Raw genomic sequence first — 26,612 nt, forward strand, 5'->3', positions numbered from 1 at the left:
TTTTTCTATTACAACGAAATTTAGACACAGAAAAGCACAGAGGGAAGACGATAGGAAGACAGCCGGCAGCCAAGAAAAGGCCTGGACACATCCTTCCCTCATGACCTCGGAAGGGATCAAACCCGCTGACACGTTGATTTTGGACTTCTGGTCTCCAGAACTGTAAGAGAATACATTTGGGTTTTTAAGCCCCCCGGTCTGGGGTACTTCGTTAAGGCGGCCACAGGAAACTCAAGACAGTGAGGGTATGTGATATAAATGGCTACCATCTCCTTGCAGGAGTATCTGGCATTTCTGTTCATCTCTGGATAGATTTCCCCAAAAGATGACCCTGTCACGAGGACTCAGGGCCCATGGTTTACCTGGGAGGTCACCCCAGGGAGACTCCCTGGGGATGGAGAAATGAAACGGGGAGGGAGGAGCCCTGTGGGGGGTGCCAATGAACAGGTGACTAAGTGGGCAACCCGGGCTTGGTCCTGCTGGGGACCTGGGGGGACGGTTAGACCTGACCCGAGTGAACCCACCCCAGTGGTGGAGGGCTGTCCACAATCATTGGCCGAGGGCTGCTCCTGGGGTGTTGAGTCATGCTCCTACGGGGAAGCCCCCAGACTGGGTTGCAGCGGCTTACAGCCAAAAGCAGTTGGTGGCAGCCGTGACTGCTGGACTTAGGAACGGGCACTGGCAGCATCAGTTAGCATATCCCTTGATCCCTACCTAGCAATTTTGTTCCTGGAAACCCACCGCCACACTAGTGCGTGAACACAAAGAGGCACATAACAGACTTGCTTCAAAGAGTGCCAAGAAGCTCAACTCTGTCTTCAATAAACAGGATAACGCGACTCATCTTGCCGGAAGTTGAGAGGCAGTTGAGAGCTTCAGGCAAGGCTGGATCCAGCAGCCCAGACAATGTCACAAATACGCCAACCCCTCTGTTCATCTCTGCTCCATTTTCTGCAGTGTCAGTTTCACGCTGGGATGGCTTTCTACCTTGTGGTCACAGGACAGTCCCAACAACTGCCTGGGCTGGTGTTTCTTCCCACAGGGCCAGTGGGAGAGAGAAAGGGTGCTTCCAGAAGTTCTATCTGGAAGTGGTTAGTAAATATCTTCTCTGCTGTCATGGGTGCAGATGGAGTCACGTGCCCACCTCTATATTTTAGGGGATGCCACAGTGGTTGGGGGAAAGTGGGGAGTGACCCAGACCCTCCCAGGTTTAGGGGCTGGTACAAGAGGTGGGACTGACCAGAAATCAGTAGGACGTGAGAGGCAAGCTCAGCAGTCCCCAGGAGCCACTACCTCATTGTCATGGCAACAGATCACGAACAACCTCAATGACCATCAATAAGGGATGTCATCACAGGCCACCGCCCCAGGGAAACGCCAACCTGTGGCTAAACTGAGACAGACAGTACACAGTAGAGACCAACGTGCAAGAAATATGGTTGACTGAAAGCAGCTCGCAGAGCAGTTCAGGGTCAGCAAGGTAGAATGTACTCGAATCACACCCCCACACGAGTGCACACATCCAGTCGCCCCTCCTCCCCTGGCGTGTGGAGGCTGCCACTCCCCACCTCTGCTCAGGTGAGCCCTACAAGTTGGTCCAGGTAATGGGCTGCAGTCTCAATGGCCACTGAGACCTCTGGTGGCCTCCTCATCCTCGTGCCCCTGCTGACAGCCACACTCGCTCCTAAAGCCTCGAGCGGCCAGGGAGCGGAGTCCCCAGCACATGGCAGACAGGCAGGGCATGGGAGAGAAACCACAGGACTTTGTGGCCATGCTGGCTGCAGCAGGATGCAACCCATCCTGACTGATGAGGTGGCTCGCCATCCGTGTCCTCAAAAGAGACGAGTGTTGGGGCTCCTGGGTGGCTCAGTCGGTTAAGCGTCCGACTTTGGCTCAGGTCAGGATCTCACGGTTCGTGAGATCGCGCCCCACGTTTGGCTCTGTGCTGACAGCTCGGAGCCTGGAGCCTGCTTCGGATTGTGTCTCCCTCTCTCTCTGCCCCGCCCCTGCTCACGCTGTCTCTCTCTGTCTCTCAAAAATAAATAAATGTAAAAACAAACAAACAACAACAACAAAAGGGACGACTGTTTATGCACAGGATGGCTCCGGAAGGACACATGAGAAACTGGTAACAGAAGACACCTTGGCGGAGGGAATGGGCAGGCCGACCTACTTCTCACCGTAACTCTTTTACAGTCTGAGTTTTCTAGAAGACCATGCTATGTATTAATAATTGAAACAGTTATTACATTAAAAAGGTTTATTCAAGGGATGCTTGGCTGGCTCAGTTGGTAGAGCTGGTAATGTCCTCCCCAAATCTCAGGGTCCTGAGTTCAAGCCCCACGTTGGGCAGGGAGCCTACTTAAAAAAAAAAAAAAAAGTTGGGTGGGGGGGGGTTATTCAAGAATATATTTAAAAATCTGTCAAAATAACCTCAACCCTGTTTTTGGTTTGAAAGGGAGGGAGGGTTGGGGGTTAGAGCCGAAGAGAAGAGACATGGGCAGAAAAAAAAGTCATTTTAATTTTTATTAAATATACTCTCTTGGCACAAATCTTTTAAAATATATAAACATTATATATAAACAAAGTGTCTTCATGGCATCAAAATGTAACTCCAGATCAAGATGGACACCAGTGGGAGGGGTGTGGCCACGGAGGGCACCAGCCCAGCTGTGTGTGTGGCTGAGGCCCACTCGACTGGGAGCCACCTTGGGGAGGCACGGTGGGGCTGGCGGGACCTGGGGGCCCCTCCCCTCTGCCACCCAGCCTGAGGCTCAGAGAGCCATTCGTTTGGTCTCACCTGCCTGCGGTGGACCCCCCAGCCCCTGCTGCTTTCTCTTGCCTGGTGGCCCTTGGGTCCCCAGCCCGTCTCCCTGTGAGGGGTCCCTGCCTCTCCTGCCGAGACTGGGCGCTGGGCAGGGTGAGGACAGGAGGAGCGAAGTCCACCCAACAAAACAGCCTTGAGACCCTGGGGATGAGAGTCAGGCTGGCCGGCAGACACATGCAAGGAAGGACAGAGAGAGGGGTCTTCATACCTGCAGGGGTCCCAGGCAAGGACACCAACGGGACAGAACAAAGGGGAGAAATGAAGGTCACGACTGGAAATGTGCATGGGGCAAATGCGCCCTCTTAGACCCTTTCACACATCGGCGCTGAGGAGCTCTCTGTGAAAACCGACCCTCTGGTCACCTCTGCCTGGAACCAGATCACACGGGTGGGGGTTTACTGTGACTAGACCCAGGGTCAGCCAGATTGAAGAACAAAACCAAAAGAAATCAAGAAACTCCCAAAGTCATTCTGAAATGTGACACCGAGCAGACCCTAGGGGACTTCTCCATGAGACCAGCTCCCTGGAGGTGCCCTGGGGTTCCCCAATTTCTCCAAGAATCCCCCCCTGGGCTACAGACAGTCTCAGGGGCCCCATTTTGGGAAGATCAAGGCTGCAAGTTGCCTCCATGCGCTCTCTTCATGGAAATCCGACAACCCTAGGTCTTAAACTGCCCTGTGTCTTGGCCAAGTGCCTGCTCAGGTGGGGAGCCAGGGACATGCCAGATGCCACACATCCCCACAAGAGCCGCTGTGCCTAGGGGCAGAGGGCTAGGGCCTAAGGCCAGGCCTCTACTGGTGCGGCCTGTGGGATAGCGATAGGGGTGGGAGCTTCCAGGCCCAGAGAAGGTGACCTGGGTGCCCAGTTTCCAGCAGATGCCCTCCGGCTAGGACTCAGACCCAAACCCGTGGCAATTCCTCAAACCCTGCTATGTGGAGGAGATGAGACCCTCCTGGAAACATTACAAACCAGACAGGTGGGCGACAGAGGGGAAGACCCACTCCTGGTGCCCTACTATGGCCACGGAGTCCAGGATCCAAATAATCCTCTTGGGAGAAGGCTGTTCTGAAGCAGGAGGCTCTGGTGACAGAGGAGTCATGTCACCTGGGAAGTAATGGCAAAGGTGGGACAGGTGGGGTGGGGTGGGGCAAGAGGCTGTATTTGTAGCCCCCGCTGAGCAGAAGTCTGGCCCCACCTCACCAGGGCCTGGACAGGCTTCTCCGAACACTCTGGGACTCCCCTCTGTGGGCGCAGGGGCAGGTGGAGTCTGGCTCTGAGCCCAGTGGGCATGGGGTCACTAGAACCAGGAGCATGTCCAAGGTCACAGGGTGCCAGGAGGCGGTGCTGGTCACTCCCGGCTCAGGGCATTTAGGGCGACACCTCCAGGAGACAGTGCCAGCCCCAGGGAGGAGGGATGGGAGAGTGTGGTAGCCCCCGCCCACCAGCCTCAACACTGCACTTCAAGGGCTGCCGGCTGGTGGGACCGACGCCAGGTCCCCCAGCTTATTCTACAAGGTGCTCCCGACGTGGCTCCCAGAGTGGAACCATGTGCACCCTCACTCCACGGGCTCAGAAACGAAAGGGGTCAATGGTCCGCTGCAAGTGGAAGCTCGGCTCCCCGTCTCGAGAGCAGCCGGCCCGCGGGCTCCCTAGCTCTGCAGGTGCCGTAGCAGGATCTGCATGAGGTCGAAGGTGGTGAAGCTGATGCCCACGGCGATGGGGCCCTTGAGCCAGTTCATGCTCAGGCCCTTGTAGAGGCCACGCACGGCGCCCTCCTCCCGCACGATGGCACGCAGCGTGTGCGCGATGGATGCGTGCGGGTGACCCGTGACCCCGGCTGTCTGCATGCGCCGCCGCACCACGTCCAGGGGGTACGAGGCTGACTGCCCGATGAGGCCAGCGCAGGCCCCAAATATCATGCGCTCAAAGGGGTAGGGCTGTGGGCGGCCGCTGTACTCTGTGGACGAGGGACAGAGGGGCTGTGTGAGGGCGTCACAAGGGGGCACACGGCCCGGTCCGTTGTGGGTGCACCCCCACAGCCGGCACTCACACAGGGCCGTGCTCTGTCCCTGCCGTGGCTCAGGACTCCCCTGGCTCCCCTGGGCCTTCCCACCCTGGCCTCCTCACCTCCCGGCTATTCCTTTTAATCAAATTTGAGAAGAAAAGTTTCTAAAAAGGCAGAAACTCACAAATAATCCCTTTAACCAAGTCCTACGACCCAGAATGAACTCCCACCTGATCACTCTTGTTTTCCCATCAAGCAAAGAAGGAAAGTGAAAGGGGCGACCGCGACCCTCTCCACCACCCAGCCCGCTCCGTGGGTACCCTCCACAGGGCTGCAGGGATGCGGTGAGGTGAGCAGCTGGGTGGACGGGACATGTGGGACACAGGAAGGGGCAGCAGCCAAACAAGAGGGGTTCTTTAAAACTGTGTGGTTGTAGGGGTGCCTTGTGGCTCAGTTGGTTAAGCATCCGACTTCGACTCAGGTCATGATCTCATGGTCTGTGAGTTCGAGCCCCGCGTCGGGCTCTGTGCTGACAGCTCAGAGCCTGGAACCTGCTTCAGATTCTGTGTCTTCCTCGCTCTCTGCCCCTCCCCCACTCACACTCTGTGTGTCTCTCTCTCAAAACTAAACAAACATTAAAAAAAAAAAATTAAGGGGCGCCTGGGCGGCTCAGTCGGTTAAGCGTCTGCCTTCAGCTCAGGTCATGATCTCACGGTCCGTGAGTTCGAGCCCCTTCTCGAACTCCTTCCCTCTCTGCCCCTCCCCCACTCATGCTCTGTCTCTATCAAAAAATGAATAAACATTAAAAAAAAATTAAAAAAAATTTTTTTTAAATTAAAACAAAACAAAACAAAACAAAACAAAAACGGTGTGGTTGTAAAGGTAAACTAGGAATTACAAACAGTGGGACACCGCTATTCACTCAGCACGCTGGCCGGACAGGAAGGAATCCGCTGGCACCCACGCTGGGTGAGCGCATGGAGACAGGGCCGGGGGGCAAGCGGAGTACGTCCCCAAACTGGGGGCTCACACCCTGGGTGTCTGATCACTGAAAACCTGGGAACACCCAGCAGCCCCCGGCAGGGGAGGCCCACTCCACTGCTAAAAGGCATGGCAGAGCCTCAGACCCGGCAGGGTGGACTCAGAGCCTCCGACCCAGATCCGGCAGGGTGAACTGAGAGCCGGGGCCCAGCTGCACTCGTCGCAGGTGTAGGTAACTCAACTGTGGTCACTGTTTACAACATTACAAGGTATTGTTCCTGTTGCACGTAGAAATGCGTGTGGAAGCATCAGCAGCCAGCGTGAGGGATGCAGTTCTTGTAAAGAGGCCTCAGGGGGGAGCGGGGCTGGGGGTGGGGAACACAGGACCTCAGCTTCACCTGGAACATTTTCTTTAACAGAAAACATCTCGGAGCAACGTCACCACCTGTCTGCACCGGGCGGGGGCGGGTAGCAGGGATGGGTGGTGGCATATTGTTCTCTGTTTTTCTGCACTTTTTGAATTTCTCAAAATTACCTAAACACGAGAGGGCACTCCCTCTGCCGTCTAGACCGTACCCGGGACGCTCTGTGCACAAGTGGCTGCCACTGCTCCGGATGACACTCTGGATTTCATAAAGCTGGTCTCAAAATGCGGCACGAAAGGCTGGGAGTCTAGCAGCCTCAGTGGTGGCTTGATATGGGTCTTGTTCTGACTCGGACCTTGACCGGGCCCGGTGGGGGGATCTTAGGGTCCCGCCTTGGAGTGTGTGTGACCCTGGGAGGTGCTGCCCTGGCTTCTGTCTCCTTACCTCTGTGCAGGCTCTTGAGCGTCTCATAGGTGAAGAAACTCAGGCCGGCGTAGGGAATGACCCCCAGCACGGTGGGCGTGAACCCGTGGTAGAGGGTCTTCAGGCCCTCTTCTCGGGAGATGCGGATGAAGACGTGAAAGATGTTGCTGTACCTGCAGGACAGAGTGACAGCGTGCGTGGGCTATGGGCACGCAGAGGGGCCGCTGGCCTTGACTAATTCTCTGCTCCTCCCGAAGACCAGCGGGCCAGGGTCTGGATGTTGACGCCTTCCTTCTTTAAGGAACACAACCACATTGCAAAAGCTTTGGCATTGGAGGGGGAAATGCGTGCCTAAGGCCGTACCCCACCTTCACCTCCCAGGTCACTCTGCTATGCCCAGCCCTTGTCTTTTCACCGTGGGCATTGGTAATGTATCCGTGCCAATCCAAAATGGAGACTTTGGGGGACACTTGGGAGGCTCAGTCAGTTGAGCGTCTGACTTTGGCTCATGGTTTGTAGGTTCAAGCCCCACGTTGGGCTTTGCACTGACAGCTCAAAGCCTGCTTTGGATTCTGTGTGTGTGTCTCTCTCTCTCTAGGCCCCTCCCCGACTCGTGCTCTCTCTTCCTCTCTCAAAAATAAACAAACGTTAAAAAAAAATAAAATGAAGACTTTCGGTTTGATATAAGTACAAACGAGAGCCAATACTAGTAATGGTCCTAGTATCGGCTAAGAGAACCAATTACTGCCGTGTGGAGGGTAGCGGCAGAACAGAACACATGGCCTAGGAACTCACATTTCCTTTGGGGTCACGGCCATCCTTGCTCTGACCAGGTCCAGGGGGTAGGTCAGCGAAGCAGCTGTTGTTCCAGCTAGTGCGCCTGCCAGGAGGCGGGGCCAAGGGGGCAGGGCTCTGAAAGAGGGGGAGGAGAGGAGAGAAAATGAGGACCCCCCCCCAAGACTTGGGGTGCCCACAGGTCTCAGCCAGGGGGGAGAAGCAAGGATTGGGCGGGGCCTGGCCGCCTTACGGCGGAGCGATGGGTCTCCTGGGCGGACATCATTCTGAGGTTCCCACAGCTGCCTTTCCTTGGCATCTGCTTGTATGCAGTCATGACGTGTTCCTTCCCTGCGGACACTGGGGCGCAGTGGGGATCAGGGGCCCTCCCTGGACTTAGGTTCTGAGGGGAGCCTGGGCAAACGAGAGTTCTGCCGTGGTGAGCGTGCAGAGACAGGAGGACAGGGTGGTGGTGCAGGGTTGAGGCGGGTTTTGGGGGCGGCGGGGGGCGGCCACTCACTCTCCGCGGAAGCCATAGTAGTGGCCCAGGATGCGCTTGTACTCCTCGTGGGCGCTGAACTGGATGGCGGCGTAGGGCACCACGCGCACCATGGTGGCCGAGTTCCCACGCCACAGGCTGAGGAAGCCCTCGTTGAGGTAGGTGAAGTAGAGGAGCCGGAAGGCCTCCTGGAGAGGGGGGCAAGGTCAACACCCTCGCCTGCCCTGTGCTCCATCCATGGAGAACACCCTGTTTTGTCCAGCACTGTGACTGGGGCCACCTTATCGGACCCACCCCACCTTACCCCCCACATTCTCTGGGCCCCGCGCAGGGACCCCTGTCTCCCTACTCCTCTGACCCGAGGAATAGTCACGAGCCAGGGGAAACAAGGTTTGCAGACGAGAGCCCCACACAGAGGGTCTGGCCGGTAGTCTAGCTTTCAAAGATGTTCTTTATCTCTTCCTGTATTACAAAGGTGATGCCTGCTCTCTGTTTAAAAATGAATCAAGTGTGAAATTGTGGGTTTGGAACTTCAAGTCCTCTCCCCACCGCCCCAAGGATGAGTGTCTCCCGTCAGTTTCTGGGTGGGCTGCATCCAGGCAGAGGTCGGGGCACTAGGACAGGCGGCCCTGGGGCTGGCGGGGGAGGCCTCAGGTCACCTGGCAGCCTGGGAACTGGCTTGTTGGGGAGATGAAAGGGAAAAAACACTTTGAAAAGCATCTTCCTTCACCCCCGGCCACGTGCCACCACCTCCTGCCAGCTCAGCAGGGCAGACGGTGATGGCCCCAGAGCCAGGAGTCAGTGACCCAGTGGCTCACCTTGGCAGAAAATCTTTTTGAAGACACTGGAAGAAAACAAAAACACAATAGAGACCATTAGATGTGAAGGACGGGACCTCGGTCTGTGGGACCCCACTGCTGGGCTCAGGTCTGAGCATGGGGAGTGAGAACAGCCCCTGAGGATGCTTCCCTGCCAAGGGCTGAGGTGGGCGGGGTGGGGGGGGAGCGGCGCTCTGAGCAGGGTCAGTCTCCTCCAGGGAACTTCCTCACTGGCTCAGGGCCCCCTGCTTGTGAACTTTTCCCCAGGGAAGGGAGCTGCTGCCTCACTCCCCAGAAAAGCGAGGGTCTCTGCAGGGGCTTCTGCCCCTTGGGGTTGACAGCTTGGCCCACCCAGCTGGACTCCAATTCAAACCAAACCCCTTTGGAAAAGGCCTCCCTGCCTCCAGCTGTGCAGAGCAGCCAAGGGGCTTGGTCCTCTCAGAACAAGTCCTGGGAGGTGTCCCCTGCCCAGAGCCGACCCTATCTTCTCACAGGTGCAGGCAGCCACCCCAACCGGCCTCCCGCACCCTTGATGGCTGCCGCCTCGCTCCCCGATTCCACGGTGTGCTCTGCCCTCGGGGGCCTGTGCCACAAGGGGTCTTGCAGCCTCCCTCTCCTCACTTTCCGAGCGTCTGCCGTGTTCCCAGGACACCGTCACAGTCTCATCTGTGCGGACAGTTGTGCACACCTACTGGCCCTCAGAGCTAAACCCAGCTCCCCGCAGGGCACTACGCTCCAGGTTAACAGTACGCTCTTTCCCACGTCAGCTCACTCCTTTGGGAGGAGGCTGATATTAGCGTCCTGTTTTGTGGATGAGGAAACTGAGGCACAAGGCGGCTTGGGGACCAGCTCGAGGAGGGCCTGGCTTGAATCTGCAGTCCCTTCCTCCCAAACGGTTGAGGGGCAGGGGTCCCCGCTTGTGACTGCCCTGTTGTAGGCACTGGTCACTGTCTATGGGACGGAAAGGCCTCCTCTTCAGGGGACCCTGTGGCTGCTTGACCCCAAGGAGAGGGTGAAGGTTTTTTGAACTGGGCCTCCCCAAAAGGAGTGTCCATGTCCTCATGCCGAGTAGAAGTGAATGGGACTTCATTTGGAAACAGGGTCTTTGCAGATGTAATTACATTAGGATGACAGCTTACTTGTCATTATCCAATGACAAGTGTCCTTATGAGAGGAGTGGACACAGACGCAGAGGGCAAAGCAGAGTCTGGGCAGATGAGACCAGAAGCCAAGGATGCCTAGAGCCCCAGGAGCTGGAAGGCTCCTCCCCTAGAGTCCACAAAAGGAACCGACCAGGGATGACACCCTGATTCCAGACCTCTGGCCTCTGGAGTGTGAGCTGAGTCGTATACGGTACTTTGTGACGGCAGCCCTGGGGGGCTACCAGGGTTTCTAAGTGGATTTTTAAGAGGGATTTTTTAAAGTTTATTTATTTATTTAGAGAGAGAGAGAGAGAGAAAATGAGAAGTAGGGACAGGGGGCCAGAGGGAGAGGGGGAGAGAATCCCAAGCAGGCTCTGCACAAGAGCCCGATGCAGGGCTTGATCCCATGAACCGTGAGATCACGACCAGAGCCGAAATCAAGCAGTTGGATGCTTAACCGACTGAGTCACTGAGGTGCCCCTAAAAAGGCATTTTAAAGCCAGTTTGCAGTGCAGTTTGGGGGGCTGCAGAGGAGGGCAAGCACCTGGAAGCATCTCTATCGTACACGACAGGCGGACAGAGAGCATTTACCTTGGAAGATGATTTTGGTTCGGTCCAGGGGAGCTACCGCCGTTTTGGCCAGAGCACCAGCCAGGGCCCCAGACAGGAGGGAGCTGAGAACTTGCCTGTGGTCGCTCTGCAAGAAAACACATGGACACAGTCTGTCATAAGAGAGAGAGAGAGAGAGAGAGAGAGAGAGGGAAAGGGGTCTGGTCCGCTAGGGACCTCACCCAGGAGGAACATCTTCCTTCTGTTCCTGGTGGAGGGCTGTAACTTGCACAGCTGTCCAAGTGTCACAGCCCTGCTGGGCCCTGGGCACAGTGGGGCACAGGGCAAGCCGTCATGAGTCCAGTGGCCACAGAGCCTGTGTGGGCCACGGTGAAAACTTTTTGGGTGATAGAGACCATCCACGTGAGAGGTGACCCACTGGCTGGGCTGTCCCGTGAGTTTCCAACTTCTCAGAGACAGCCAAAATAGGACCGACCCCAAAGAGAAGAGTCACTGCACCCCAAGTGCAAACCCTGGCTGCGTCCACCGTCTGTGTGCCCTGGGCTCCCGTGCTGCAGTGGTTAGAGCAAAGTCACCAGGGCCCTTGTGGGCTGGAGATCAGGCAGTGGTGTGAGGCAAGCAGACCCTCTGTGTCAGTGTGGCCCCTTTCCACAACTTTCCATCAGGACTGCCAGAGGCCAGCATTTGTGGTTCTTTTTCCAGCCAAGGTGAGGGTGACAGTGACGGTGCTGGCCTGCATCACGAGGCTAGCCTCAGAGCCAGCACTGTTCCCGAGTCTTCTCAAAGCTCCCTGTGAGGAGTTACACAAGAAGTCACCTGCTTACCATGTTGCTAGAGTCTCCATTCCCTCAGCTGACTCGGCCACAGAACTCTCGCCACCAAGGGGAGCACTAGGGCCTGGCAGTGCTTCCATCTTTCCTGGCCCCACAATGAGGAAGGATGGGGGAGGGGCAGGCCATTTAGTGATCCCCCGAGTCCCTGGAGTCTGACAGGAACCAAGTGCCCTGAGGATCCTTGGGACACACAGTGCGTATGGGGGGGATATGTACAAGCTCCCCCTCCCCTTGGGGCTGCCAGTCCACGGGGAGAGCCAGACAGGAACTAAATCTTTAGACAAATGTGTTGAGTCACCAATCTTGGATGGCTGTGATGAGGGGGCTTAGGGTCCCGGGAGAACATGGGGCGGGTGGTGAGGGGCTGAGGTTGAAGGATGAGGCACAGCTAACTGGGGATGCGTGTGTATGTGAGATGGTATTACAGGGGGAGGAATGGAACACCCAGAGGCCCTGATGAGAAGTGGGGGGTCCTGAGGGACCACAAGACAGGCAGGGTGGTTGACACAGGGAAAAGGAGGGGGCGCAGGGAGGAGAGAAGAGATCAAAGGCAAGTGGGGGCTGGACTCCAGGGAGCCTGGGGGCCCAGCAAGCAGACAGGGCCTGCTTGTAACCGTAACCAGAGAGGAGACAGCGCCTGCAGAAACTCAGGGTGGAGAGACGGAGGCCAGGCCCAGGGAATGGATAAGAGGCATCTAGGGGTACAACTGGTAGCCTGGGTCTGAGTGGGCATGGTGGAGTCCAGGGTCACTCCCCGAGTTTGCTCAGCTCAGTGGGTAGATCAAGGGTGAAGGGCTGGATTCCAAGTCTGTCTGCACACCTGGCCTGCACCTGGGCTCTGTCCTAACTGCCTGCACTGACCATGGCCTTTCTGATGTCCCTTTTCTCGTCTCTGACACTGATGTGTTGTCTCCTGGCCAGGTCTGGGTGCCTCCAGGGGCCGTGGTGCCCTGTGATCTGGCCCTGTCTCTGGAGGGCTTCACCTCCTGTTCCTTAATGCCCCCAGTACCTCCCCCACCAGCTTGGCCCTCTCTTCCCTAAAGAAGCAATCTCTCATGGCAGTGTTTTCCCTTCTCAGTTTCTGTGGCAGAGATTCACCGTGGGCTTCCATATTCTCCTCGCTTTACAGAAGCCTGTCACTGGGCCCCCATGCCTTTTCTGGATCACACAGAAGGTTCTGGAGGTCTGGTTCCACCACCTTGAGAAGTGTGGACGGCAGAAGCGGTGAGGTTCAGTGGTGTTCCTGGCAGCAGCTCCAAGGCCCAAGTGGCTCCCAATTTCCTCTCTGAATCAGTGTGATGACCGTTCGTCTCGTGGGCCGCTGAGAGCAGAGGGAGTCCCCTGTGGACAGGCCACGTGCCCTCCTGGTCCGAGAGGTGGAGCCAACGCGTCCCTTCCACGCCCTTCACTAGGCAACTTCCTGCGCAGCCTGCAGTTCTCACGGTCATAAAGCTACTTCTGCACGTCGGGAACACACGGCTGTCAGCCCTGACTCAGGATGTGGTGCTCCGGGGATGTGCTGGGAGCCCAGTTCACATGCTCGGCGGATGAGGCCGCTGCTGCCTGTGGCCAACGCTTCCGGTGACCCTTAAACGACCATGCCTGGCTTATTCTTGAAAGAGCTCGGCCCAGGCACCAGGGAGCTGTCAGTCTCTGTATGTATCATATGGAGAGAACCTGCGAATGAAGAACGAGGCGGACGGCCTAGCAGAGAGAAAGTGGGCAATCCAGACAGGATCCACACGGGCTGCGAACACCACAAGAAGATGCTCAGCTCCTTAACCAAAGAAACGGCTTTACAGAGGAAGCTCCCCACCGCTGACTGGTCAAGTGAACCAAGACTGGTGGCAGTGGCTGGCTAGCACAGAGAACCAGCACTGCACGTGGCTTGGCACACAACGGGCGCTGGTCCTTTCGCGGGGCACGTCCACTTGGTGGGATTCAGGGAGCCAGCCAGAGGCAGGGGGGTGACATCTCCCTCTTGTTCTGTGGGGAAGTTCACTAACCTGTGAGGGATGGGTGTGCCTGCTCTGGGGTCTGGCCTCACTCTCCCTGCATCCACCCCCAGTGTGGCCGTCCTCCCTCCCACCTGGTGCTCCAAGGGGGACCTAGAATTTGAGGAGAGGTTGGGAGGGCCAGAGGATGCTGCTTCGGCCTTTGATGCTGTGGACTTTGAGAATGGCCCACGTGCCCTGGAGCTGGGTTTCTGTGTGGGCTGGGGCAGTCTGTGTTCCAGGTTCCACTGGAAGAACTTCTACTGGCTTCTATGGTGAACAAGGATGGAGCCGATCCAATTTCTTTAAAGGGGAACATACCTTTTCTTCAACTGAAGGGTGGAATCCGAGATGAGCTTCAGAGAGGAAAACTGGCAGCTGAGAGCACACCCCACATGCGAGCCCCCTCCCCCACAGCTGGCCCTGCCCGTGATTAATTCTAGAATCTGAGTGAGAAAAAAGGACACTTTCTGACATTCTAGCCAAATCTGGGCAAGGTTCTGGCTTCTTACTAAGCGGCTGGGCAGGGTGGAACCACATGGCAAACGGGACTTTAAATGGAACAGAAGGTGGCCAGCCTGCACCGCCTGCCCCTCATGGCCTCCCAATAACACAGCTCTGAAAGGATTGTGTGTGCGTGTGTGTGTGATTTGTAATGGGGTGCAGGAACACAGAAGAGAGAGAGCTCATGAATACGCCCATCGGGGAGGCGGGGTACTTGCCTTGGAATTAACAGGTGAGGGCAGGACGGCCTCGGCATCCTCACGCACACGCACCGCACTTTCCTTCACACCATTACCCATTCCAGGCCAGCTCCAGGCAGCAGGAGACTTGGTCCTGGGAGAGGGAGGCAGGGTGAGACCCAGTGAGAGGAAGACCTCCCCCACGAGCCTTAGGCCTGTGACTCATCCCTGAGTCACCTGAAGCGAGAACTGCCCTAGCTGGGTGCTCTTTCCAGCCTGGCTTCTGTCTCCCTGCAGGGGAAGGACTCTGGCACCTGCATCTGAATGCCAGTCCCCAGCATTGGCTTAATCATTCACAAAAGCCCTTCTCATCTTTGATTTGCTCATCACAAACAAGCCTCTGAGTTGTCTGGTTTTTTTTGAACCGAGTAACAACCCCAGGCAGATGGGCTCAGAGAGGTTAAGCCACCCCTGCAAGGTCACACAGCAGGAGGCAGAGGTGTGGCCGGCTGTGGAGGGGGGGGGGGTCCCACCTGCCTGGACCCAAGCACCCACTGGGCTTTTGTCAGCTTGGACCTGAGTATCTATCAACAGAAACACTTAGAAAATTAATCGTTTTCCTACTGTAAGTTTGCCTGATGTTTCTGGCCAAGCTTACAGTAAAGGGTCCTAATACTTGAGGATTCCTCCCTGGAACCTATATTTAACCTCTGAGTGGAAGTGCATGCAAAGCCCAGCAAACCACAGTGACAGGAACAGAAGGAAAAAAGAATGAAAGACTAGTGCCACCAAGATGCCGACTGTGCATTGGTGTTTGGGGGATGGGGGGGAGCGGGGGTGCTCGGGTCCCATGCTTTAAAATCAGCCAATAAATTGGGGCGCCTGAGTGGCCCAGCTGGTCAAGAGTCTGACTTCAGCTCAGGTCATGATCTCGCAGTTCGTGGGTTTGAGGCCTCATGTTGGACTCTGCACCGACAGTGCAGAGCCTGCTTGGGGTTTTCTCTCTCTGCCCCTCACCCATGTGTGTGCGCACGCATTCTCTCTCCCTCTCTCCCTCTCTCAAAATAAATAAATAAATTTTAAAAAATCATCCAATAAATCAATACACTTTCCCACAAAATAATGCAGACTGTTAAAGCCTCTCCTGCCCTCCAGGCCTTCCCAGGCCCTCCCAGGTCAATCCCAGGGCAGAAGGTCCTAGACAGCACAAACAGGATTCCCCTCCACTTGTCCTCTGCTGCTGTTTCCTACCTAAAATGGGCCCTGGCTCCAGGAAGCATGGCTGCTTCCAAGATGGCAGGAAGCATAAAAATGAGCCCAGAGCACCCTAAGGTGCCAGGGAGGAACCAAAGCCAATGGCGGTGTGACAATGAGACAGGCAGGGGAGTCAAAGAGCTCTCGGTGGCCCACAGCTGGAACTCTCTGAGCAACGAGTACTGGATTATCATCCAACATATAAATTAAATACCCACAAGTCCGCAGATAGAAATAAATGATGAGGGGTGCCTGGCAGGCTCAGTCAACGGAGCATATGACTCTTGATCTTAGGGTTGTGGGTTTGAGTCTCACGTTGAGTGTAGAGATTACTTAAAAAGAAAATCTTTAAAAAAAAAAAAGAAAGAAATAGGGGTACCTGGGTGGCTCAGTTGGTTAAGTGTCTGACTCTTGATTTCAGCCCAAGTCATGATCTCGTGGTTTGTGAGATCAAGCCCGTTGTCTGTGCTGACAACGCAGAGCCTGCTTGGGATTCTCTCTCTCTCTCTCTCTCTCTCTCTCTCTCTCTCTCTTTCTGCCCCTTCCCTGCTCTCTCTCTCTCAAAATAAATAAATAAACATTAAAAAAAGAAACAAATGATTGAATACAGAAATAAATGGGAAGAAGAGACAAATACCCCAGGCAAATACTTTGTGCAAACTCCACTCTTGAGGGGGCATGGGTGCGTGGCTCCCCACCCCTCAGGTGTGGGCTGCGTGTGGTGATTTCCTTCCAAGGACAGGACACCTGACGGGTCCCACCTCAGCCAGGTGATCAAGGTCAATATCAAATGAGTCATGCTGGTGGCCTGTGCAGTGGACACGGTGTGCATCATGATGAGAAGGGCACTTCACCCACGTGGTCCTCATTAAACCCATCACACAGGGCCAACCATGAAAAAACAGCAAGCAAATCCTAGCTGGGGGGCGTCATGCAAAATACCTGACTTGTTCTCCTCAAAATCATCGAGGTCAAGGGGTGCCTGGGTGGCTCAGTCGGTTGAGCGTCCGACTTTGGCTCGGGTCATGATCTCACAGTGCGTGGGTTTGAGCCCCGTGTCGGGCTCTGTGCTGACAGCTCAGAGCCTGGAGCCTGCTTTGGATTCTGTGTGTGTCTCTCTCTCTGCCCCTCCCCCACTCATGCTCTGTCTCTCTCTCTCTCTCAAATAAATAAACATTAAAAATTTTTTTTTAATTGTCAAGGTCATCAAAAAAACAAGAAAGTCCAAAAAACTGTCCCAGCCCAGAAGAGCCTAAGGAGATGTGAGGATTAGATGTCAGGTGAGATTTGGGGACAAGGAAAGGATATTAGGGGAAACTGAGGAAACGTGAATAAACTATGGCCTTTAATTAATAGTAACCTATCAGTATTTATACATTTGTAAAACATGTACCAAAGTAATGTAAAATGTTATTAAGAGGGGAAACTAGGTGTGTGGGGTGTAGGGGAACTGTTGTCTTTGCCAATTTTTATATAAATCCAAAACTTTTCACAAACCAACAACGAGAAGCTAGGCTCTAGGGACCTTTTCAAGCCAGCTGCTGGGGTACCGGCCTATAGGGTGCACCGAGACTGTCTCGTCCCCTCACCCCCTAGCGTGTACGGCTGTGGCTCCGCACCATCCCTGACGCTACGGATTCCAGGGGATGGTCCCCACATCTGGGCGCTCGGATGGGTGGTGCAGCCTTCCTTAGGGCTGTGTCGAGGCATGGGCATGTTAAGTGTGGACACATTCTGCCAAAGTGTCTTCCCGAGACAGCATCCAGCCCTTTGGTCCCAGCCACACGAGGCTCTGATCTGTGGCCTCACCCTCCTTCCATTCCTCCCTCCCTCCAACTCCTGCCATAGCTGCTTTGGAGGCAGGCAGGTGGTGCTCTGCACAGACGGGACGTACAAGCTCAGGTGGGGGCAGCCCGTGGAGCCCCCTGGACCTTTTTTCCCTCGGTTGCCTGGCAGCAGGACCTGCTGCAGGAACTCGGCGCAGAGAATTCATTAACGGGCCCGGGTGTGGTGGATGCAGACAGAAACAAACCCATGCAGACCTACAAGAGTGTGTCGCTGCAGGTGACAGAGCGCCCAAAGCAAGTCATAGGGCATGCTGGGACAGAGGGCTGACGGGTAGCTCCCAAGAGACATCTCCACCTGGAATTTGTGAATGTGATATGATTAGAAAAAGGGTCTTTGCAGATGTAATTAAGGTAGGGATCTTGAGATGAGATCATCCTGGATCATCCCTACATCCAATGTGATCTGATAAGACAGAAGAGGACACATAGGCAGGAAGGCCATGTGACCACAGAGGCAGAGATTTGAATGACGTGGCCACAAGCTGGCCACTGCTGGAGTCCCCAGAAGCTGGCAGAGACCAGATCTTGCCCCGGAGCCTTCAGAGTGCACAGTCACACACCTTAGTTTTGAACTTTTAACTTCCAGAATTATGAGAGAATAAAAATCACCAGTTTGTGGTGATTTGTTATGGCAGCCACAGGAAACTAAGACTAAGAGCCCTTTTTAGGGAAGAGACGGGGGCGGGGGGGCTCCAGGCACCCCCACCCCAGCAGAGTGAAAGGTCTCAGGCTGCCAGCTGTTCACCAGGGTCCAGAGCCTCCTGGCAACTCGCCAAGGATCATGGGATGAAGAGGAGATCCTTACCCTGGGGGAATGAAGGGGTAAGATCTCAAGATTTTGTCCCTCAGGCCAAAGGTTAATCTAAGAAATAAAGAGCTCCTTGCTATTATAAAATCAGTAAACAAACAAAAAACAGCCCAAGACAAAAAAAAAAAAAAAAAAAAGGCAAAGAAACAAACACCAGGTCACCAGGAAAGAAACAAATAACTTAAAAAAATATATGACAAAACAAAAAAGACCGATAACGGAGAAAGTCAGGCTGACCCCTCACTGAAGGGCTGTTTGCAAGTATTACAACTGTGCCAGGAGATGGGGGTGGACAAGGAGGGGGCGGTGGCGGGGGGCACACCTCTTTGCAGGTGGTCTGGCAAACACTTTGGAATGTGTGCTACCCCAGTACATAAGCCTGAGGACTCACTGGCCCTAAGGCCACCGTCAGCTGCTGGTCCCAGCAAAGGCCTGGAAGGGAAGCGACGCAGAGGGAATGTGTAACTCACATCCCCATGGGGAGAAGCCACTCAGCCTGTCACTAATGAGCACAGCCCACCGTGACTAAGTGAGCAAGGTCAACACCACCGGTGACAGGGCCTATAGATAGCCTGCATCCCCAACATGATGCCCTAGGAGGGACCCGACATTGCTGCAGTGAGATTCCTACCAAAGATGGACCCCACAGGCTAACCACGAGTAAACAGCACACAGTCCACACCAAAGGACACTGCAAAAAAAAAAAAAAAAAAAAAAAAGCGTGGAGCTTGTGGATGATGAGGAAAGACTGGGGCACATCACAGATCAGGGGAGACTAGGCAGATCGGATGACGAAATGCAATGTGGGAGCCTGGACCAGAATGAGAACATTAGGGGAAATGCTGGGGAGATCTGAATTCAGGCTGGAGGTGAGCTCCAAAGTTGCCTCGATGGTATTTTCTGGTTCAGGTAGCTGTATCCTGTATGATGCTAATATCCTGTATGATGCTAACATTGGCAACTGGATGAAGGGTCTACCAGAACTCTGGTTATTTTTGTCACTTTTCTGTAAGGCTGAAATTATTTCAAAATAAAAAGCTAAAAAAAAAATGCCTTAAGGTAACCATGACCTTCTGGATTTGCTAGAGGTTTCGGAGAAACCAATTTCAGAGGTCTGCGGCTGCTAAGGGGCTGGCTGGCTGGTCTGGCCCCTCCTTGTCCACTTGGTGCCTCCAAGTCAGCAGCTTAGTATCTTGGGCTGGGGAAGGGCTCTGGCAGCCATGGGAGCCCCGTGAGAGGGATTGGGGCTGCTGCCTGGTTTGTGGGGAGACCGATGCTCTTCTTGGCAGGCATAGCCTGACCCTGGCCTCTCTTAAAAAATTTTTTTTAATGTTTTTATTTTATTTTTGAGAGAGAGACAGAACATGAGCAGGGGAGGGGCACAGAGAGAGGGAGACACAGAATCCAAAGCAGGCTCCAGACTCAGCTGTCAGCACAGAGCCCAATGAGGGACTTGAACCCACAAACCATGAGATCATGACCTGAGCTGAAGTCAGACGCTTAACCGACTGAGCCACCCAGGCACCCCCTGATCCTGGTCTCTCTTTGGAGCAGGGTGTTAGAGGTCAGCAGCTGCAGGGCCCCAGGCCACGGCCTTTGCTCAAGGTCATCTCTGGCCCTAAGTGTGGGATGAGAACTGGGAATGAAGGCAGGCGATAAACACAATGACACAATGGTAGCTATTGTTTATTAAATCCCTTTGTTCCTGTGTTCTTTCATCTGGCCAGCCTTCACCACTGGGTATAGGTGCTGCTTTACCAATGGGGAAGTTAAGGCAGCATGCGTTCCCTGCTAGAGACCACTAATGGTGACAATCACTGTCACTAACAATTAGGGGTGTCACGGTCACTGGTTTCTCTCTCCATTTTGCTGATGAGACATGGAAAAACCTGGTCAGACCAACGGCAGAGGGAACTCCAACCTTGACATAGGACTCCAAAAGTCATGGCCATATCCTTCTCCAAGAAACCATGGCCCCTAGGCCAGCCTCAACACCATTTCATCCCAAATGATTTTCCTGGAGAACCATGTGCCTCTTAAGACTTTGTTTAACCTGAAGGAACAACGGCTTAAGGGAAGGATGGAAGAGGATCTGGCTGTACTCAGTAGTCCCCTGAAGGCAACTTGCAAAGCCCAGCAGAACACAAACAACCTGTTCACAGAGCTAAAGGGACGCCATGGGTTCCTGGACTGTGATGGATTGGAGGTGCCCAAGGCTCTGTCCCTAGGACATGATCCTGGAAGAGGCAGTCAAGGGCTGGCTTGGCACTCCACCGGGACAGAAGTCAGAGTCTGTATCACCAAGGTGGGGCTCTGGGTAAGCAGTCCCTGTTATGGGCTGGCACCTGGCAGAAGGAAGGTGTGGGAGGAGATCAGGGACCAAGGCCTGGTGTCTGGGGGCCTGAGAACTTCCAGTCTTGAACTTGGAAGATAGCCTTGGCCTGTTGGCTCCCACAAGCCTGGAGGAAGTCAGCAGAAATCATGTCTGGGAGATGACACCCTGGGCCTTGCCTGACTTAAAAAATTTAAACCTAAGATAATGAGGCACATGGGCAGGCTGGGCATTTGAAACATATTTTGAAACACAGACATTTGAAAACACAGAACGTCTGATTGGGAAGAACCCCAGCTGCCCTACCTTCCAGACATGGGGCCCCACATGAAATATTGCCCAGTGCCTCCGAGGCTCTGGTCCCCTGGCAGTAGAGGTGAATTAGGGACAGTGGACAGTGACACATGGTGGTATCTGATAAAACGGAAAAATAAGAAGCAGAGGCCTCTTGAGACCCTCAAGTGTCACAGCCCGCAGATTCGAGAAGGGTGACCATGAAAGGGAGCCCAGCCTGAGGTGTTGGCCGTGAAGAGAGGACCTGGGCTGGTCTGGTCAGTGAGCCTACTACTCCTCCTATTCTAACATGACTGTCCACAGAACTCCAGGCTTTCCAGTTATTCCCCTAATCTCCCTTTTCTGCCCCAGAATCCCATTCCCTCATGCCCCAGCCCATCTGGGTTTGTCTGATGTGTTTTTTCACCATGAGCCTGGGTTGTGTGGTCTTGGGAGGACCTTGGAGGTGAGCCCTCCTCATGACATTATACCTGAGAACACAGACTTAATCCAGGTGAGACTGACTTGGACCTCTTGGTTAAGGTGGGGTCTGCCAGATGTCTGTCCCCCTGCTGAGTGACACTTTTTCAGACTCTTCTTTTTGGAACCAGCCTACCTTTGGGGGTCGGGGGAGTTAAGCTCTCTTCCTGGAGGGAGAGAATACATGACTGGGTATTCTTACACAGGAACTGTGACCTCTTCTCCCCCACTAATTTACTTTTTCTGTCATTTATTCAGATCAGTATGACCTTGGGGTGCTTGGTGGCTCAGTTGGTTAAACGTCCGACTTCAGCTCAGGTCATGATCTCAGAGTTCGTGGGTTCGGGCCCCACGTCAGGCTCTGTGCTGACAGCTCACAGCCTGGAGCCTGCTTCCAATTCCGCGTCTCCCTCTCTCTGCCCCTCCCCCACTCACGCTCTGTCTCTCTCTCCCTCTCTCTCAAAAATGAATAAACATTTAAAAATATATATATCAGTATGACCTTGTAGATGACCGCTTCATGCTCTGGGTTAAAACAAGATGATCTGTTACTCATTGGCTGCTTTGATCTTCTAATGCTGGCCCCAGGCCAAGATGTCTTGCACCCACTGGAGGTGGAGGGGCAGGTTTGGCAGGAGGGTGGTGGGGGTGGAGGGCAATGGGGGGAACAACATGACGCAGATGACAAGGGGTGGTCCAAAGTAGCTGCAGGAGTTGGACTAAGTGTGCTCAAGGGACAGATGTTGACGTGTGCCTGTGGGCCCCAAGCCTGATTCCGTAGATACAGAGGTGAGGCAGGGTGGTGCAGGGCAGGGTGCAAGCTCCTGTCTGAGGCCCAGCTCTGCTTCTCATCATCCTGGTCCTTGCTGCTCCCATGTCTTCCCTCCACCCCACTTGCTCACTGTGCTCCTCTGGCTCGTGTGACCCCAGCCTTCCACAGGGCCCTCTGGGTTGCCCGGTGGCTGGGCAGTGGGCACCAAAGGGAATTCACTCCTTTGTTCCCAGTAAGAGGAACCCAGACAAGGAGGAAAGGTGCCACTGGGCAGGGCCAAGGCCTGGCCAGTCTGGGAGCCTGTGAGTGGGGGCTTGAAGGTTCTAGAATCCTCTTGTCCTGATCCTTGAAGGGATGGTCCTGGAAAGGGGAGCCCTAAGGACTGCCCTGCTCTGGTCCAATATACACTACCCTCTGGGGTTCCTTTGAGTCTGATTAACTGTGTGCCTGCCAAGTACACACTCTGGGGAAACGGCACCACAGTGGTGGGGGGCGGGGAGTGTGGGCAGAGGACCCACAGGGGTGCTGGTGAGTGGGGCTCTGTGGTAGGAGAGGTTCAGGGCAGGGTATGTCCTGGGGTCTGGGAAGGAGCACCCCCTGTAGCCAGAGCAGTAAAAAGGGGGGCTCCCCCAAGGCTGGAGCCAGCTCAGGCTGATCAGGGAAATAAAGGCAGGCGAGCGCATGCGGGCCATGGAAGGCTCTGCTAGTGGGAAAGCACAAAACACCCCCATCCCACAACATCCCTGTTGGTTCTTCTACCTCCGGACCCCAGCCAGGATGATCCCCCAAATCCCTCCCCCAGTGCCTCTCCTCAGTGTTTGAGACCCTAAGATGGCATTTGGGAACTCCGAACACCTGCGTGGTAGCCTGTCATATCTCACGGTGATGACGAGCACCCTCTGGGGACACAACCCAGACAGCCACCCACAAGAGAACAAGTTCTCGCAGGTGGCAGGGTCACACAGCCGGTCCACACAACAAGACAGAAGGGCTGGCTGCTGCCACACGCAACTGACAGGCACAAATCTCAGACAAAACAGTGGAGAAAGAGAAGCCAACACAAAAGACTGTGCACCAAGTGAGTCTAAGTCACATCCAAGCACAGTAACACAAAGTGGCCTTCTGTACAAGTGGAATGTTATTCAGCTTTAAAAAAAATTTTTTTTAATGTTTATTTAATTTTGAGAGACAGAACACATGTAGGGGAGGGACAGAGAGAGGAGACACAGAATCCAAAGGAGGCTCCAGGCTCTGAGCTGTCAGCATTAGAGCCCGACATGGAGCTCGAACCCACGAACTGCAAGATCATGACCTGAGCTGAAGTCGGCTGCTTAACCGACTGAGCCACCCAGGTGACCTGAACATTATTCAGCTTTCAAGAGCAACGAAATTCTGACACAGGCTACAGGATGGAGGAACCTTGAGGACATCATGCTAAGTGAAATAAACGAGTCACAAAAGGACAAAGATTTAAATCCACTTCTGTGAGGTCTCTAGAGTCCCTAAATTCATAGAGGCAGAAAGCAGAATGGTGGGTGCCAGGGGCCGAGGGAGGGGAATGGGGGGTTCGTGTTTAATGGGGACAGAGTTTCAGTTTGGGAAGATGGAAAAGTTCTGGAGCTGGTTGGTGGTCATGGCTGCACGGCAATGAGGACACACTTCATGTCAGTGAACTATATGCAAAGCAAAGGTGGGGGCAGTATATTTTAAGTTGTATACATTTCATCACAATTTAAAAAATCAGGGGCACCTGGGTGGCTCAGCCGGTTGAGCATCTGACTTCGGCTTGGGTCATGCATGATCACACGGTTCATGAGTTTGAGCCCCACATCGGGCTCGCTGCTGTCAGCGCAGAGCTCTCGTCGGACCCTCTGTCTCCCCCACCCCTCTCAAAAATAAACAAACATTTAAAAATTAAGTAAAATAAAATAGATCAAGCACGACAATAAAGCGTCAGCAGTGATAAAGATCAGAATGGGGTTTGCTGTGGGAGGTAGGACAGGGAAGGGCCACGGAGGAGCCAGAGTGGGGCTTGAAACGTTCTGCATGTTGATCAGATTTCACAGGTGAACACACATGTAAAACTTCCTTGAACTGTGGACAGAAGCTACTCACTTTCCCGTGTGTCAGTTATACCACAAGAAAAAAATTAAACATTAAAGAAGAGAATCCCCAAACTTGGCCAGCCTCTCCCAGACCACCTGACCCTGAACCTGGGCACTGTGTTTTTTTAAATTTTTTTTTAACATTTATTTATTTTTGAGACAGAGAGAGACAGCATGAACGGGGGAGGGTCAGAGAGAGGGAGACACAGAATCTGAAACAGGCTCCAGGCTCTGAGCTGTCAGCACAGAGACCGACGCGGGGCTTGAACTCACAGACCGCGAGATCATGACCTGAGCCGAAGTCGGCCGCTTAACTGACTGAGCCACCCAGGCGCCCCTGGGTACTGTGTTTTTAACTCCGAGGGGACTCCGATGGCAGCAGAGGGGTGATCTGCATTGCTCACTGATGCTCACCTTTCCCCTCACCTGTGGAGAACGCCTGCTGATGATTTTGGCAATGACTAAAAGTCCGAGGAGATGCCTAAGCTCCTAGAAGGAAGGCCACATGTACAAGGGATGTCTGCCCCCCTTCTGGAGACAGCACACTGGGCAGACACCCACTCTGTCTCTGTCACCTGGGAGAAAGGCGGAGCTGACCCTCCCCTTGACTCTAGGGTGACCCTCAGTTTGGAGCACCAGACCCAAAGACTGGGATTTCTGAGGGAACCACTGGGCCGGAGAAGTCCTCTTTCTCTCAGGAGGGGAAACAGGTAGGCCCCAAGGGGAGCTGACAGAGCCAAGGCCAGGGAGGGAGGTGGACATATGTCTTCATGACTCGGGATGCCCTGGGGCCCAATGGTTCTAGCAGAACTTGGGAGCTGACGAAGAACCTGGCAGGTGCTAGAAGCACTTAGACTTTTTCACCCTGGAGCCCACAAAGCTCCCTTTCTAGTTCAGCCAGTTTGGGATGGGTCTCTGTCCCTTGCACAGCCTTCCAGAGCCCTGATCTGTGTATTTCCCTTATACTCTTCCGGGCCCGTGCTGCATTTCCAACCATGGACAATGGCATCCTGCGGCCCCGGTACGCCCAGCCTCAGTATGTTCTCTGGGAGTACCTCTAACAGGTACCCACGGCCTGGGATTCAGGTGCCAGAGTCTCTGCTAAAAGTGGAGTGAGATGGGGCTCACCCCCCACATGCCATGGGCAGGCAGCATTCACAGACCAGCCCCAATCCACAAAAATTCATTTTTTGTACCATATTTCTGTTCCACTCATCAAAAAACAAAGCAAAGCAGGGTCGGGAGGCAATTCAGCAATATAACATACTGAACAGCACTGTCTAGGAAATGTGAACCAGGTGCTTTGGGATCTTAGGTAGCCCAGGCTATGAGCCCCATGCAGCAGCCTCTCCACGTGTGCATCTGTCCTAGTACACGCACCTGCACACACACATTTGTGCCCAATTCCCTCAGAAGCTCCCTGACCAAGGCCACCATTCATGTTCATGAGCGCTTGTGTGCACCACCCCATGGGGCCAAGGAAATGTTTACATAAAGCGGGGCGGGGGGGGGGGTTCTCGGCTGATGGAGTTTACAAGCATTCGTGGACAGATCCTGTAATCTCTCAGTAAACGGAAGCCAATTAACATCCTATCTGCCTGTTGATAAAGGCTGTTTTCTTTTCCAGTTAATGGGCATTAACTTCTGCCTAAGAGAGCGGTAGCATCTTACATAATGGCTGTTCCCTGTTAACCCAGACCCCACCAGCTGCTGCCCATCTCTCCCCGCTGCATTCCCTTCTATTCGTGCCTTTCAGACAAACTGGTCACCACAACCTTGTGTTGCGGTCTCTATGGGTCAGACACTCAGGCATCCAAGTCCTAAAAGATACAGAACATCCTATTGTCAATCACTGTCCTCGGCCCTTGCAAGAAAGTGTTGCCAATACCTGTCACCAACTGCACCGTAGTGATCTACAACAAACCGAGGCACGCGGTGGTACTCAGGTCCCGCTAATAAGAGGGTGCACTTGTGTAAAGCCCTCACCCCAAAAGTCTTGTTTTCTCACTCGCCATGTGGAGCCTAGCACAGTTCCACAGCTGCTTGTATCCACTCAGTTATTTGCTGGCTAAGGCAATTCACTTTCAGGACATACCAAGTTCTGCTTTGGCTGCACTCTCCCCACCTCATGCCTAGCAAACTCCTCTGCACCCTTCAAAGCCCTCCCTAAATGTCCCGGCCTCACCTCCCAAAACTTAGCTGCTCTGCCCTACATTGAGCACCCCGTGGTTCCCTGCTGCACCAGGAGGGGTCATTTTCCATTAGCTTCCTCTGCTAGGCTTGGGGTGGGGGATGTCTGTGGAAGGCAATGGCCTGGGCTGCGCTCAGTGTCCATGCTTAGCAAGAAGTCAGAAGCATATACCTACACACAGGTGGTTTTTCTGTCCATCTTCCTGCCCTTCAGACATCCTTCATGTGGCAGCAGAAATGTACCTTTTCTATCACTGTCCGCCTCATTCCCTAAGTAGGAACGTGTACAGGCTCCCAGTTACACCATGCTGGTGTTTTGGGAAGATGGGGTCCAGCGTGTGACCTTGGACGTGTTACTAAACCTCCTCAGGGCTCAGTTTCCATCCATCACCATCTTTCCAGGGTCCTGCTGCTCAAGTGGGTCATGGGTACTGGTTAAGTATTGGTAAGTATCATTCTGCCTAATAAGGAGTCAGATGGACCTGGGATGGAGCCCATCACAGGCCCTACTAAGGGCCCTACTGAGCAGGCCTCACCAGTTCCTAGATCTCACCATTCAGCCTGCATTCCCCATGCCAGGGTCTCTAAAAGAGTTGAGCATTGGTCCCTGGTGTCCAGCACCTCTCCCCGCTTTTTC

The 26,612-nt window shown here is 54.2% G+C and overlaps 1 protein-coding gene across 5 annotated transcripts in view; it reads right to left on the reverse strand.

The window, feature by feature from the left end:
- Positions 1–2,512: 2,512 nt before the first annotated feature.
- SLC25A42 (solute carrier family 25 member 42) overlaps positions 2,513–26,612 on the reverse strand; it is a 30,518-nt gene continuing 6,418 nt past the window's right edge. Inside the window, exons 1-8 of one of the 5 annotated variants that reach the window (XM_053219594.1) lie at positions 17,211–17,304; positions 13,954–14,068; positions 10,426–10,531; positions 8,693–8,718; positions 7,896–8,062; positions 7,397–7,513; positions 6,623–6,774; positions 2,513–4,784 (exon numbers count right to left, since the gene is read on the reverse strand). In XM_053219594.1, the coding sequence (XP_053075569.1) occupies positions 4,477–4,784; positions 6,623–6,774; positions 7,397–7,513; positions 7,896–8,062; positions 8,693–8,718; positions 10,426–10,531; positions 13,954–14,034 (957 nt within the window). In that variant the 5' untranslated portion in view covers positions 14,035–14,068; positions 17,211–17,304 and the 3' untranslated portion in view covers positions 2,513–4,476. Of the gene's footprint in view, positions 4,785–5,678; positions 6,179–6,622; positions 6,775–7,396; positions 7,514–7,895; positions 8,063–8,692; positions 8,719–10,425; positions 10,532–11,228; positions 13,149–13,953; positions 14,069–14,151; positions 14,399–17,210; positions 17,305–26,612 lie in introns of those variants that run through there. The other 4 variants (XM_027038450.2, XM_027038449.2, XM_053219595.1 and 1 more) reach the window with 4 other exon arrangements.

Source organism: Acinonyx jubatus, chromosome A2, assembly GCF_027475565.1.
Source record: "Acinonyx jubatus isolate Ajub_Pintada_27869175 chromosome A2, VMU_Ajub_asm_v1.0, whole genome shotgun sequence".
Classification (NCBI taxonomy): Eukaryota; Metazoa; Chordata; class Mammalia; order Carnivora; family Felidae; genus Acinonyx; species Acinonyx jubatus.